Genomic DNA, 14,909 nt, shown 5'->3' on the forward strand with positions numbered 1-14,909 from the left:
TGTCCCAAAGATGATTTTTGAGGAAGCAACTGGACTTCCTTGATTTTTTTTTTCCTCTTGAAGACGTTTTCGCTTCTCATCCAAGAAGCTTCTTCAGCTCTAACTGGATCAGTGGTGGGATTCAAATAATTTAACAACCGGTTCTCTGCCCTAATGATCACCTGGGTAGGCGTGGCTCATTGGTCATATGACTAGGTGGGCATGGCCAACTCAATGTCACTCATGTCGATGGGCGCTTCATCTTCACTGTGACAATGGAATAAGGGTTAACCTGAGAGGCAGTTTCTGTAAGCAGGGCAATAAAGATTAGGCTAGAAACAAGACCAGAATGTTTCCTTCCTGCCTTCCTTACAGGATTAGCCCTGTGAAGTGGAAAGAAACAAAAGGAGATTTCTTCCAACAACCGGTTCTCCGAACTGCTTAGAAAGTTAACAACCGGTTCTCCCGAATAGGTGCGAACCGACTGAATCCAACCACTCAACTGGATGGTGGGGAATTGAAGGATTTATCTTCCTTGCAGACAGCTGGTCATTTGCATCCTTTTGGAGGGTCCTTGAAGCACTTGGGAGATTTATTTGTGTCCTCGGGGGGTCACCTGAGTGGTTCCTGTAGTCTGCCATTTTCTTCCTCTGGAAATCCATTCCTACTCCCACACCATTCCAAGGGGGTTCATCCCAAATTGTTTAGATAAAAGTCCGTAGAGATTCTCAGTCACCCAGGTCATGGTTGTCCCAAAGGTGCTTTTTCAAGAGGCAAGCTTCCTTGTTTTTTTTCCTTTGGAAGACGTTTCACTTCTCATCCAAGAAGCTTCATCAGTTCTGACAGGATAATGGGGTGTTGTGGCCCAGCAGGAGCCATTGGAGCTGCCACCAGACTCCGACAGCGAGGGGCGCCTATGAGTCGGCTCTGGAGGATGTGGAGGACCCTGGACAGGGTTCCAACTCCAAGCAGGGCGCAGAGAGGCTGGTTGGTCACCAGGAGGCGCCTGAGCCTTGGACCAGTGGAGAGGAGACAAGGGAGAGTGATCAGGACGTCAGCAGTGGGGAGGAGCCAAGGGAGTTGTTCCTAGATGCCCGGCACAGGAGAGCTAATAGGCGTAAGGAACAATTACGCAATTACAGGAGGTAATTGCACTCATCTGGTGGTCATTAGGCTCCTCTCCAGACTATAAAAGGAATGATTGTGCACATGCCCCTCTTGCAGAAGTCAACGCAGGAACGAATGTTGGAGAACATTATTGTGAGCTTGGCAGGCTGGATTACTGCCACGGCTTATCTGTGCTGGATTGCTGCCCAAGCTTGTCTGTGCCGGTTTGCTGCCAAGGACCTGTCTGTCTGTTAATTAAATGCCGTAACTTATCTTTGGCTCAAGAGTGTGAGTTGGTGTGGGATGAGGGGGGTCAGAACAATGGGGAATGAAAGGAACAACACAGTTTCTGGGAAACAGTACAGAAGTAGGTTGAAATTGTCTTTCTCCAAGATGTACTGGAGTTGCAACAGTTCATTTAGTTACAACACCCACTGGAAAAAAAGTGGCTTACGATGTTTTTCACACAACTGTCGCAGCATCCCCATAGCCACGCGATCAAAATCCAGACATTTAGCCTCTGGCTCATGTTCATGACGGATGGGGCCGTGTGATCACTTTGTGTGACCTCCTGACAAGCAGAGTCAATAGGGAAGCCAAGTTCACTTAACGACCGGATTACTAACTCAACAGCTGATATGATTCACATCACAATGGTGGCAAGAGAAGTCGTAAAATGGGGGCAAAGCTCACTTAACAAATGCCTCATTTAGCAACATAAGTGCTGGACTCAAGTGTGGTCATAAGTCAAGGGCTATCTGTATTCTCCGCTTTCCAGCGGAAATTAAAAGCAATTTGGTCTCCATCCAAATACCAACCAGATACTCTGAGCAGGAACTTTCTTGACTCTCTTCCTCCCAACCAAACTATCTAAACTTCACTGTCTCTTGGTCCTTTGGAATGCAGTCCCTCCCTCCTGGGAATCCAGCCTACATTCCACCCCATACAGGTTTTCTAGTAATCCATATAATATGTCTGTCTGGCTGTATAGTTATGCATGAATATGCACTGTGTGTAGCACACACAGCCAATAATTGGTGTGATAACATTCATGGTATTAGTCCAGGAAAGATTATAGGACAGGGGTCAGCAACCTGCAGTTCTGGAGCCGCATGTGGCTGTTTCATCCCTCTCCTGCGGCTCCCTGTTGTTGGTTGGCTCCACAATTGATGGGGCTTTCAGTTAGGACAGGTAGAGGAAAAAGGATGCCGCGCTAGGAGGAGACTCTATGGTGGGGGAACCAGACTTCGGCTCCAGAATTGAATGGGGGACTTCTGTTTAAGACCTTTGTGGCTCTTTGAGTGTTTAAGGTTGCCGATCGTTGTTATAGGATGATAAATGTGTTTAACTCACAAGTGGCAGAAAGTCTTTCCTTTTTTTCCTGCCTCCTGCTGCAAATCTCTGAATTTGGGAAATCCTCGCTTGTGGAAAAGCTGCAACCAGATGTCCTGGTTCATAAAGAGGCAGGCTAATTACAATAATGAAGGAGGTGCAGTCAACTCAGGGTGGGGCCTTTGATCTGCAGAAGACGAGTAACAACTGGAAATCCTGGGGAATGTTCAAGTTATATTTACAGGCACGGTTGTCTCGCCTCTGTACCGATTCCGGAAGCCCAGTTTGGGATTTTAAAGAAGGAATGAAGGAAAGGTCCTAGAGAATGGTCAACTCACTGCCAGTTGGAAGAAGAGAAATTCACGTAGGTGGGTGCATAGCTTCTCAACCTGTGTCCAAGGTGAGATTTCTTAAGATTGATACCTGAGCTATTGCAGGGTGCAGAAACATTTTTGTGAGCTTTTTCACGTAATCTCAGGGGCATCTCTTAATGCTAGGAGTCTCCCCAAATTTTATTTTATTTTCTGTATCTTGATTGGGACAATCAAGAAAGTCTCCCAACACTTTTGAGGAAGAGGATAAACCATGTTCTATAGGGACCTACCTTGGCATTTCTCATCTCCCCATATGTGGTAGATGTTTCCAATGGGAACTGCTGTCTGCACCTGTTTCCCACTTCCGTGAATTGAGATGGGACCTCAAAATATGCCCTGAGTTATCCTCAGTTGCACTCTTTAGGGGAAAATAGATACCCTTCAGAGAAGCTGGTTTGCAATCACTGATCCTATTGAGATCTTGCTGAGGACTTTACCCCACCCCCCTAGAAACCACACTTGGAAAAGGATTATTTCTTTGGCTTCAACTTCCCTCACTATTTTTAAATCGTTGAATGTCTGCTCCTCAAAATATTCACTCTTCTTTCTCTCTTCCAGCTTTTCTCTTCTTTATTCTTGCTTTGTATTCATACCAGTGGTGGGATTCAGCCAGTTTGCACCTATCCGGGAGAACCGGTTGTTAACTTTCTAAGCAGTTCGGAGAACCGGTTGTTGGAAGAAATCTCCTTTTGTTTTTTCCCCCACTTTACAGGGCTAATCCTGTAAGGAAGGCAGGAAGGAAACATTCTGGTGTTGTTTCTAGCCTCATCTTTATTGCCCTCCTTACAGAAACTGCCTCTCCGGTTAACCCTTATTACATTGTAACAGCTAAGGCGAAGCACCCATCAACCTGTGTGATGTTGAGTTGGCCATGCCCACCCAGTCACATGACCACCGTGCCCCGCCTACCCAGTTAGTCATTAAGGCAGAGAACCGGTTGTTAAATTATTTGAATCCCACCACTGATTCATACGTTGATATAACCCCAAAGAATTGACAGCGTAGAGCTTGATATCTCAAGTTTTCGATTTAATTATCCGAACAAATCAGTGAAACATTCAAGAATCTCACCTCGCCAATGGGTAGTTCAGCTTGCATCTCTGTTCCCAGCTAAGATTATTTCTCCTTTTGAGAGAGAGAGACGGAGGTGGGGGAGGGAAAGAGAGAGAGAGAGAGAGCTTAAAAACAATGAATAAATCATAATATACCAATAGGTGAAGGTAGTAGGAAAGTTGAGAAGATGGCATAGATGGTAACTCTCACCCCCTCAACCATCCTGGGGAGTGTGGAGCCACCCTATGCAATGAGAAAATCTTGGCCTGGGGTACCACCCTTCAACTGCCGTTGGAAACGAAGAAATGTATGTCACTCCAGGGTCCCATGTTTTATGTTAATCGTTGCAGGCTGGAATCTCAAAACAGCGAGGAACTTTTTAAGTATTGGAGAGAGCCTGCCTAGGGCAGCAGCCGCTGAATTGTTTTTTTGGAGGGCTGTATTATACTTCATGGGTCACAAATTATTCAGGCACGTTAGTTTGGAGTTCAGCCAGGACTACTAATTTTAAAAAATTGCATTTTTAAAAACATTCCATCGCTCACCTTGACTAAGTCGTTTTGCCTCTGGGCAAAGGTAACCAGGTGCAAATTTCACAGCTTCCACCCTTAGATTTAATATCGTTATTTGTTGCTTCTGTGTTTTATTTGTATGCTTGCTTAAAATGGTAGATTTCCATAGGCTGTACCCGGGCAGGGTGAGCTGTTATCTCCATCTCTTGCACTATCCCCCCAACCTGGTGCAATAGTGATATAGGCACCTTGGGTGTGATCCCAAAACATCTGGAGCTCCACTGGAACGTTATTGGCATTGATAGAATCGCCATCAATCAATGGCAAAAGGCAGCTCTGCTTGGGACAGCTTTCTTGGGAAGGACTCAAAATGATGGGCAAAAATGCCAGATCCAATCTAAACATCTGGATGATGGCACACTGAACTATAAATCATAATTATTTCCAAGATTAGATTCCAATCATTAGGCTCTTCTCCAGGGAGTCCTTCCTTCTCAATAGGTGGCCAAAGTATCTGAATTTCCTCTTCAGGATCTGGCCTTCTAAAGAGCAGCCAGGGTTGATCTCCTCTAGGACTGACCGGTTTGATCGCCCTGCAGTCCAAGGGACTCGCAGGAGTCTTCTCCAGCACCAGAGTTCAAAGGCCTCCATTCTTTGGCGCTCAGCCTTCCTTATGGTCCACCCTTCATGGCCACCCATTGCAACTGGGAAAACCACAGCTTTATAAGGCAACTTATAAGGTTGCATTAATCATTGAAAAATGGCTTTATAACCAGGCTTACAGTTAGACTGTTTGTTGAGTCCCTGGTGGTTTTCTTTCGCAATGTGATTTTGTCAAAACACACATGCCCTTTTGCTTCTCATTGGCTTCTTCTACTTCAAACTATGGAAGCCCTCCAGAGCCATTTGGAAATCAGGCAGCATTGCAAAGTCAATCAATCAAACAAAGGGCTAAGTGCAAAATTTATACGAAGGTTTACTTTGATAACATCACTAGGCTCTTCCACAGAGCGTCCTTCCTTCTGATTAGGTGGCCAAAGTCTTTGAGTTTCCTCTTCAGGATCTGGCCTTCTAAAGAGCAGTCAGGGTAGATCTGCTCTAGGACTGACCGGTTGGATGGCCTTGCAATCCAAGGGACTCGCAGGTTCGCACTGGTTTGGACGAACCCGTAGTAACTTGGTGCCATGGGTCGTCGGAACCGGCAGTGACCCAGGGCTACCACGCCCCCAAACGGGTTCTCCTATGGCACCACCATCTTGATTTCCAGTTCTGCGCATGCGCAGAAGAATTTGCATTGCGCATGCACAGATCTTTTTAGGAGCAAACGTGTATGCGTTGCAGAGCACGCAGTTGGCATGCGCACGCAAGAATTTCCATGCACCGAACCGGTAGTAATGCTGGCAGCAACCCACCCCTGCAATGACCCACCTGTGGCCAAGGAGGCAAGTTTGATGGTGATGAGCTCTGGAGTTGCTTTCGTTGTTTTGTTTCTCACTTCTCCAGTCGGTCCCGTTCTCCGGCTTGGCTTGGTAAAGTGTACACTCCTACTTTTCGGAGTCTCGTTCCCACCTGATTGAGATAGGCAGCTTGGCCTAAAACCTGCTTGGCAGCTCCAGGAGGAAAGGGTGATGCAACCAACCCATCCATTACTAAGGTGGTGCCCGAGAACAAAATCACTTACCCTTGGTCAACCGATGGCTTTGGAGGAGAATTTGAGGACTGGTAGTGACTGGGGAAACTACTGAGGCGGTAGAGACAGGATAAGACTCAGGCACGGTGGGAGTGAATGTCTTTCTAACTGTAGGATGGGGTGCAAATTGCACAGGGCAGGGAATAGATTAATTAATGAGAATAGATCTGGAAGGGGCCTTGGAGGTCCCCTAATCGAAGAGCCGAAGTGGCGCAGTGGTTAAATGCAGCACTGCAGGCTACTGCAGTTCTGCAATTCGGCTGTTCAAATCTCACCGGCTCAGGGTTGACTCAGCCTTCCATCCTTCCGAGGTGGTAAAATGAGGACCCGTTGTTGGGGGCAATATGCTGACTCTGTAAACCACTTAGAGAGGGCTGAAAGCCCTATGAAGCAGTATGTAAGTCTAACTGCTATTGCTATTGCTAGTCCATGGGTTGGCAACCTTTAACACTCAAAGAACCATTTGGACCCGTTTCCCACAGAAAACACCGGGAGCCACAAAAACCTTCCCGTGCCTATTTCCCGAGCAGCCACAGAACTAGCAAATGGAATTGAATTAAACATTCTGTTTTCTTATGAAACTTTTCTTGTCTTGGATTTATTTATGGTTGGCCTACTGGGGGTCGAAAAGCTCAATAAATCAGGCATTCTACTGCGGTTGCATTTGAAGGAGTGTTAGCCAACTTCAGCTGATTTTGAAAAAGCTGGGAGACGTTTCCAGTCAGGAAATGGCAGACCATCCTTTTCAAAGCCAAAAGAAAAAGATCTGGAAGATATTTTCCCAGATATATGGAAGTGCCGCCGGTTTGATGTGGCATTATATGGATCGATAACAATTCTGGTTCCTGGCGACAGAGCCAAATTCAATCACATCATTATCCTGGGACGTGTCCCTTTGCCTTCCTTGGTAATGAGAATTCTTTTCTTCTTTACAGGTGATTGATGGTTATTCCAGAGGTAGAAGGAAAAGGGCCCCGAGCATATTTCCAGAATCTGCATTGCAAAAACCAAAACATACCCCAAATAAGGCATAAATCACCACCGCCAACAAAATTGCACGTACAATATGCTATAAGTTGGTTAATCTTGCTACTGTTGGCCAACTCAACACCGGTGAATGCTGGCAAACATCTCCAGAACAGAGAACAATTTTTTCATCCTTTTTTTTCCAGCCAAACGCTGCGTCTGTGCATAGTAGATTGTTTCATTTGTCTCTTGCCCGCTGAACAAGTTTGTAAATCAAAGCTAGCCTGATTACTTATTCTGCCGACTCTTACTATAAGGATCCCAACATACGAGGAAGATGGCAGGATGGGAAGAATATTGCCCACAGATCAAGACCCTGCTGCTGATTCTCACATTTGTCTTCTGTCTGTTGGATGCAGGTAAGAATAGAATGGAAGGGAAGGGAAGGGAAGAGAAGTGAATAATAGAGTTGGAAGGGACCTTGGAGGTCCAACCCTCTGCTTAGGCAGGATACCCTACAACAGTGATGGCTAACCTTTTCCGGGTTCCGTCCACCAGCCAATGCCACCTGGCTACCACCTGGGGGAGGGCCTTCTCTGTGGCAGCTCCGGCCCTTTGGAACGAACTCCCCGCGGAGATTCGGACCCTCACCTCTCTCCAGGCCTTCCAGAAAGCCGTCAAAACCTGGCTGTGCCGGCAGGCCTGGGGTTGATGAGTTCCCCTCCCCTCTCGACTTTTATGGCTGTGTGATTTTCGTGTATTTTAATCACGTGTATTGTGTTCTATGTTCCCTTTCCCCCTTTGAGTTGTTCGCCGCCCTGAGTCCCTCCCGGAGAAGGGCGGCATACAAATAATCTAAATCTAAATCTAAATCTTTTCCAGACTGAGTACCCAAAGCGAATGCGTGAATGAATGAATGTGTGAACATGTGCATGCACCCATACCCCCCAAATACAATGTACATGCGACCCTGTGCATGTCACCTCCCCCTGCGCATGTTCCCCAGCCTCCATGCATGCACATGTGACCCGGCCCCCATGCATGTCCTCCCTGTACGTGCCCCAACCCCCCGCATGCACGACAGAGATCCGTCGACCAGTTTGCTGGTGGGAGGCACACACTTAGCGCGGCAGAGATCAATCGGGACAACAGCTCGCGTGCCCACAGAGAGGGTGTTGTGTGCGACAGGTTTGCCGTCACGGGCCTGCACCACTTCAGACAAATGGTTATCCAATCTCTTCTTAAGAACTTCCAGTCAGAACAAACCTGTCGGGATGGGTTGAGCTTCTCAGAGGGATGAGGGAGAACCACGTACTCTTCAGGAATGAGCTTCTGTTGACGTCCTTCAAGATTTAGACTGGAAGGAAACGGATCCAGGGAAAAACATTCCTCCTGAGTTTGAGCCCAACATTTCCTTTTTGTGGGTCAATAATACAATATAAATATTTAGTAGAACCAGTTAGATAAAAAAATCTCCATTAAACTCAGAAGAACAAAAGCAGGGGTGGGTTCCTGCCAGTTCTAACCGCTTTTACAGAAGAGGTTCCACAAATCTACAGTGCCGTTTAGAACTGGTTCCAGCTCCCTCCCCCCCACCCATCCGCACATCATCAAGATGAAGAGCGAGAGGAGGAATTCTGGGAGTTGAAGTCCACAAGTCTTAAAGCTGCCAAGTTTGAACACCCCTGGTTTTTTTTCCCTAAAGCGTTAGGAGTGCAAGGGTCTTGTAACTTGACAGCTTTAAGACTTGCACACTTCAGTGCCGGAGTTTCTGAGCCAACATTTTGGTTGCTAAACAAGAGCGTTGTTAAGAAAGTTTCACCACATTTTACAAGATGGCCAAGCCCACCCAGTCACATGACTGCCAGGCCACTCCCACCTGGTCACATGGCTGGCAAGCCACTTCCACCTGGTCACATGGCTGGCAAGCCACTGCCACAAAGCAGGCCACACCTACAGAAGAGGTTCTAAAAATTTTTGAAACCCACCACTGAACAAAAGCGAGGAAATGGTGAACCTCAAGGTTTGATGAACCTCCAAGGTAGCAAGCATAGCCCCAGTTATGTTTAAACTGGTTTTTTGTGTGTGTGGAGGGGAGTAGTTTAGAGTATTGTATGAACCAACGACTTACTAGCTGGTAAGCAAGTGTCGTTCAATCTCTTAACTGTGCAACTCCAAAACAACAACAGCAACAGAAAACCCACCACCAGTTAATTTAGTAATCAGCATAAGCCTGTTGTGTCAGCATAGCCAGCTAGCCCTAATTATATCTCCCCTTGAAATGAATGAGATATAAATTAACCAAAGTGAGTGGTTGATTGATTTGAGAGGTGTTTCTCCTCATTTAGCTGGAAGGTCACAACAAACAATTATGAAATGCAATTAAAGCAAGAAAACAGGTAATGGGAAACACTCAATCACATAATATAGGTGACAGGTTAAATTGAGATGGGCTTTTGGTACGTACAAATGCAAACTAACAACAAAAAATCCACACGTAGAAGACGCACGCCATGTTTACCCACAGAAAAGCGTTGTGCTAGGCAGCGGCCAAAATACTTGACAGGCGGCTTCCAAAATTTTATTGTCAGGTGCAAGAAACCAGAGTTACTTGTGAATGAGAAAAGTCAGTAACGTTATCATCTACCAGCTATGTTATAAGAATCTTACCAGCCTTCTTCTCTTTCCCTGGGAAGGAACAGATAAGGTTTCAGGTGTCTTGGGGGAAGTCAAGGTTCTATTGCTTGCGATGGCACAAGGATTCCAAGCTAAGCTCTCACTTGACTCCTCCTTCCAGGTTGGCTGACAGTTTCCCAACAGTTATTGGCATTTATCTATTGTTTTCTTCCTCTGTAGTGAGTGGCCTGCGATGCTACCAGTGTGTGGGGATGTTCCATGAGTGTGTCCAATCAGAGCAATTGTGTACGCCAAGGGATCGGTCCTGCTTCTCATCTACCATCAAACTTTTCTGTAAGGAAACCCCCCCCCCCCCAATTTCCTGTACCTACTATGATATTTATTTACTTCAATTATATCCACCTTTCTGTTCAGAATGGACCATTTTTGTCTGCTTGCAATAAGTACACTAATGCTTTCCACAGGAAGGGGATGAACTAAAATTTGTTAGCATTTAACAAGCAATTTTAAAAAAATAATTAGAAAACAAAGTATTCAAACTTCATGTCATTTCAAAAGTGTTGACTGCGGTTTGACCAAGATGACTATTCCCTTGTCTCCCAAAGCTCTAAACCTGCCAGAGATTGCTGTCTCCTTGCAAGGAGTCGCTGTCTGGAACACTTATGGGTGATCTCAAGTCCTCTCCTTGTCCATAGAGGTTTTGAAGAACCAGTCTAATCACTGGCTCTTCCTTCCACCACAGTCATCAACTCTGCTTTTCATGGAGACACCTTCAGTCTATCACTTGGTCCTTCGGAAGTCCCCATCCTGGTTTCTTCTGAATGCTCCTTTCTCTGGTGCAGAGGCTCCCGAAGCTGATGGGAATTCTCCATTTTTCCTGAAGAGATGAAGGGGAGGGCGGCCTTTCTTGTCAACAGTGATTACTTTTGGAGATGGTTGGGCTTTTGAAAGCAAATGATTTAACGGACCCTTCTCCAAGAAAGAAGCATGGCTCGAGAATTCAGGACCTCTTATAGCCAGGGAATCCCTCCAGCATACTATGGCTGTTTCATCTTCTCATGGGAGGGCTAGTCAGCAGAGGTGGGTTTTTACCGGTTCGGCCGAGTAGGTAATAACTTCTATCCTCGGTGGCGCCATCTTGATTTTCTGTTCTGCACATGCGCAGAACAATCTTCATTGAAAAAATGTAATTATTTTTCCTTTTTTAATGTGCTGACCTTTTTAGGCGCAAATGAGCACGTGCACTGAGTGTGTGTATGGCATCCGCGTGAGCGTGTAAATTTTTTCGGGTGCCGAACCGGTAGTACTGCTGGCAGGAACCCACCCCTGCTAGTCAGGGATTACATAATTGAGGGATGGCGGTACCTATAGCATTTCTACATGCATTCAATTTGAACCCTAATATTTTTAGTCACTAGTAGCCATCACTGATTGGGTCTGAGAGATGCTGGAGACCAACAACACCTGGAGAACTCCAGTTTCCCCAATCTGGTGTCAGTCCCATATGTTGATTCCTAGAGTTTTTAGCTCAACATGGCCAATTTGGGAACATTTACAAAATCCAAATTTTGAGTGTGATGGACTCCTGCATCCTTTATTAACCATGTTGGCTCCCAATCTTTTCCAGATACAAACAACTATACAGGAGTATTTTTGCTTCCAGGTAAGTTGGATGGCGCTTATTATTATTTTTTCAAAGTTTATTGGGCTTTAATTTTTAAAAATAGTTCAACATCAATACATAAACAGTTTGGTCTCTGGGTATGGTTCATATTAATACAAAAAACAGCAGTCAATTGTTGCATTAATCAATGTTGCTTATATAATCCTAATATTAATGTACTTGATTATTTTAAAGTAGTCGTTCAATATTTCAATGTTCTATTATTCTAATGTCAATAATCTTCTTGAACATAGATAGTAATACCATCTTTCAACCTGTCATCTTTCCATCTACTTATTACATATTCTATTTATATAGAAATCATAACTACCGTACTTATATTTCCCCTAATTCTTATTTCTACCTCTATTCTGTCTTCCGGTCAGGTCACTCTTACTAATACTAATGTTAATACACATCTTTATGTTAAGACATAGGCCTTTATATAAACGTGTATATTCTTATTTCTACCTCTATTTCTAGTTTTGAATCAGGCCATCATTATATTAGAAGACAGAAGAAAGAAAAAAAAAGGGGGGGGAAGCTCTGTTCTAACCATCATCTCTTGAAAAGCATCTCTTGATGTTTTAAAGCATCTCTTGATGTTTTAAAGCATCTCTTGATGTTTTAATACATCAATTCTTATTCGTTTTTTGGCTTTTCTCCCATACTCCTCTCTTGGATCATTGTCTCTGTCAGCCTCTGTATCTTCATTTTCCCACCTAAATATTTATCCCATCTCTATCCTCCTAAAGTGCCAGATCTCCTGAATATCCACCCATACTTCTATCTCCCTTTCAAAAACATCTTCCAGATTATCCAATTCCAATGGATTAATTTTGATTGAGAAAGACAGGGTTCAACTTGAACAGGGAGTGTTTTGATTTTAAAAACACCAATCCATTTGTTGGTTGATTGTGATTATTTAAAAGGAGACTGGACTCCCCTCTACACATGCTCACAAGCAACCTTCTTAATTTATTTCATATGAGAGGAAGATGGGCCAGAACCAAAAAAAACCCAACTCCATTCAAGGAATGGAGTATAAAGGAAAGACTGACTGAATTTGAATGTGGTTTAAGCCAGATAAAACTCCAATCTTTACCTGATTTGGTTAAACCTGAATGCAAATAGTAATTGTTGTGCTTTATTTATAAAATATTTAGAGAATAACTACTAAACATCTAAAAAAATGTATTTTAAGGCAGAAAAAAATCAGTTAGTGGCATCAATTCTACATAAATCCTATGGAGCTGCTTTTAGCTCATCTTCTGCTATCTCTAATTGCCCTCAACCGTCATGTTCAGCTTAATTTTTTGGGTTTATGGTTTGTTAATCAAATTGTAATGGCCAAAAAATTCACATAACTCTAAGCCACAATAGAAGGGCTTACAACAGGAATTCAACTGATTTTCTTGGCCTACTTAATTCCATGTATTTCTAAACCCCAGATTTAGAAATCGCCGAGTATGTGATGAAAGGCTGCTCAGGGGAAGGCGTATCTAATCGCACCGCTAACATCTATTCTGAGGACGACCATGAAGTACACAACACGTATTACTGTGACTCTAATCTCTGCAACATCCGGTTCACAGGTGGTAAGTACAAGAAGTTAGAACATCAACCTGTTGAGCAAGTGAGAAGTGTAAGAAACACAATAAGAACCAACATGATGTAACATTTAAGGTGTTGGACATTGGAACCAATCCAATGTCCCTTCCAACTTTGTTGTTCTAATGATTATGGGACTTGAGTTGACTTAAATAGTAATCCACTCTCAGCCATGGAAGTTCAGTGTTTTTGGGTCAATGTCTCAGCCCAACCTATCTGGCAATATTATGGTGGAGAAAAATGGTGGGAGAACACCAGTGGTGGGTTTCAAAAATTGTTCGAACCTACTCTGTGGGCGTGGCCTCCTTTGTGGGAGTGGCTTGCCGCCCATGTGACCGGATATGAAGATGCCGACGACACTTATCAGAACCACCTTAAATTACCTCACACACAGCACTGGCATGCATAAGAATAGGATGTAAACTTGTTTTTTAAAAGGCATCTTTGGTTTGCATTAAAACAACTTCAACACACGCAATGTTCTGATTGCACCACAAACGCAGTAGCCATCCTTACCTTTCACAGAGGCACTGAGTTTTATAAATATGAGCATGATAGTGTAGAATAATCATATCCAAGGACCAGTGGTGGGTTCAAAATTTTTTGGAACCTCTTCTGTAGGTGTGGCCTGCTTTCCGGGTCCACTGGTGGAACCTCTTCTAACCGGTCCGGTAGATTTGACGAACTGGTTCTACAAAATAGGTGCGAACTGGCAGGAACCCACCTCTGGAGGACACATTCAAGCTGAAGAGTTTTAGCTTTTCTTTTTTTTCCCCCCGAAAAGTTTTATTGTTTTAATTAAACAAAAACACACACAAAAACAGAATCATCTTTCGTTACATCTTGTAGAAAGGCGTGTCAATTGGTTACAAATACATTTCGTGTGTTTCTTCCACAATCATTACATATATATACTTCATTCAAATTGAATCGTACATTTTAAATAAAAAAAAATTATGTATTTTACTATCGCTGTACCACAATTCTCATTTAATTACAATTATTTAAATGTGCTTTTATCTAAAATCATTTGTATTTAAAGACACAAGCACCTAGTGGCATTTGTTTGCAATTTCAATAAACCTCCAATAACATTACACCTTTATAACATATTCTGAAATAAAGTCAGTTAGTAAGATATCTAAGCATTCTCCCTCCCTTCCCCCCCCCAACTCGCAATTTAAAGCTTATATCCAATTTGCTTTTACTACTACTACTAACACACACACACACACACACACACACACACACACACACACACACACACACACACACACATCATTAAACATTATCCATTAACATTTCCTTGTTATTATTGTAGTTAACTAAAAATTATTTACTATTTATATCACCTCTCCTCTCATCAGGCCCAAAAGAAATTATACCTTTATAGCAAGCTCTAAATAAGAATTTATAAATAAAATTTATAGGTCTTTTCCCTAAGTCCCAAATTACAATTTATATCCAAGTTATTTTTACTAATTAAGGTTATCATTTCATTATTATTATTGTAGTTAATATATGTTAACGAATGAACATTTAATAAGAATCTAAAACAATCTACAAAATGCTAACAAGAGTTTTAGCTTTTCTGAAACACAAAATGATCCTGGACATTTCACTGGTTAGCAAAAGGCTTCCAAAAATCAAATCAAAGGGCAGGTTTTATCTTCTCAAGCTCTGTAGGATGAAGTTCTAGGATATCTCAAAATAACCTTCCTACAGATGACTCCTGCAGATGGAGTCTACTCCTTTTAGGTGATCCCCTAGGGAGGAGATCCTTAAAGTCCTGATCCTTCAAGAGGTGAAGGAGACATGGACTTGAAGGCAGATTTTCTCTGTTGTGGCCGGGATATTTTAGATCACCTTTCCAGGAACTTTCTCACTCATGTCTGATGTTTTGCAAGGCAGTAAAGCTGATTTGATTGTGGTAGGATTTTGAATCTTAGTGGTTAGTGTCTATGGCAGTGGTGGGATTCAGAAGT

The 14,909-nt window shown here is 43.5% G+C and overlaps 1 protein-coding gene across 1 annotated transcript in view; it reads left to right on the top strand.

Moving 5' to 3' along the window:
• The first annotated feature begins 7,350 nt into the window (after window positions 1–7,350).
• Window positions 7,351–14,909, top strand: part of LOC106539422 (urokinase plasminogen activator surface receptor) — a 14,674-nt gene continuing 7,115 nt past the window's right edge. The window contains exons 1-4 of the mRNA XM_087727910.1: window positions 7,351–7,432; window positions 9,870–9,983; window positions 11,278–11,313; window positions 12,765–12,911. Coding sequence (XP_087584036.1) covers window positions 7,351–7,432; window positions 9,870–9,983; window positions 11,278–11,313; window positions 12,765–12,911 — 379 coding nt within the window. The remainder of the gene's footprint in view (window positions 7,433–9,869; window positions 9,984–11,277; window positions 11,314–12,764; window positions 12,912–14,909) is intronic.

The sequence above is a fragment of the Thamnophis sirtalis genome, unplaced genomic scaffold (genome assembly GCF_051295495.1).
Source record: "Thamnophis sirtalis isolate CommonGarterSnake01/CBP01778 unplaced genomic scaffold, rThaSir2_p1.2 scaffold_13, whole genome shotgun sequence".
In the NCBI taxonomy this organism is placed as follows: Eukaryota; Metazoa; Chordata; class Lepidosauria; order Squamata; family Natricidae; genus Thamnophis; species Thamnophis sirtalis.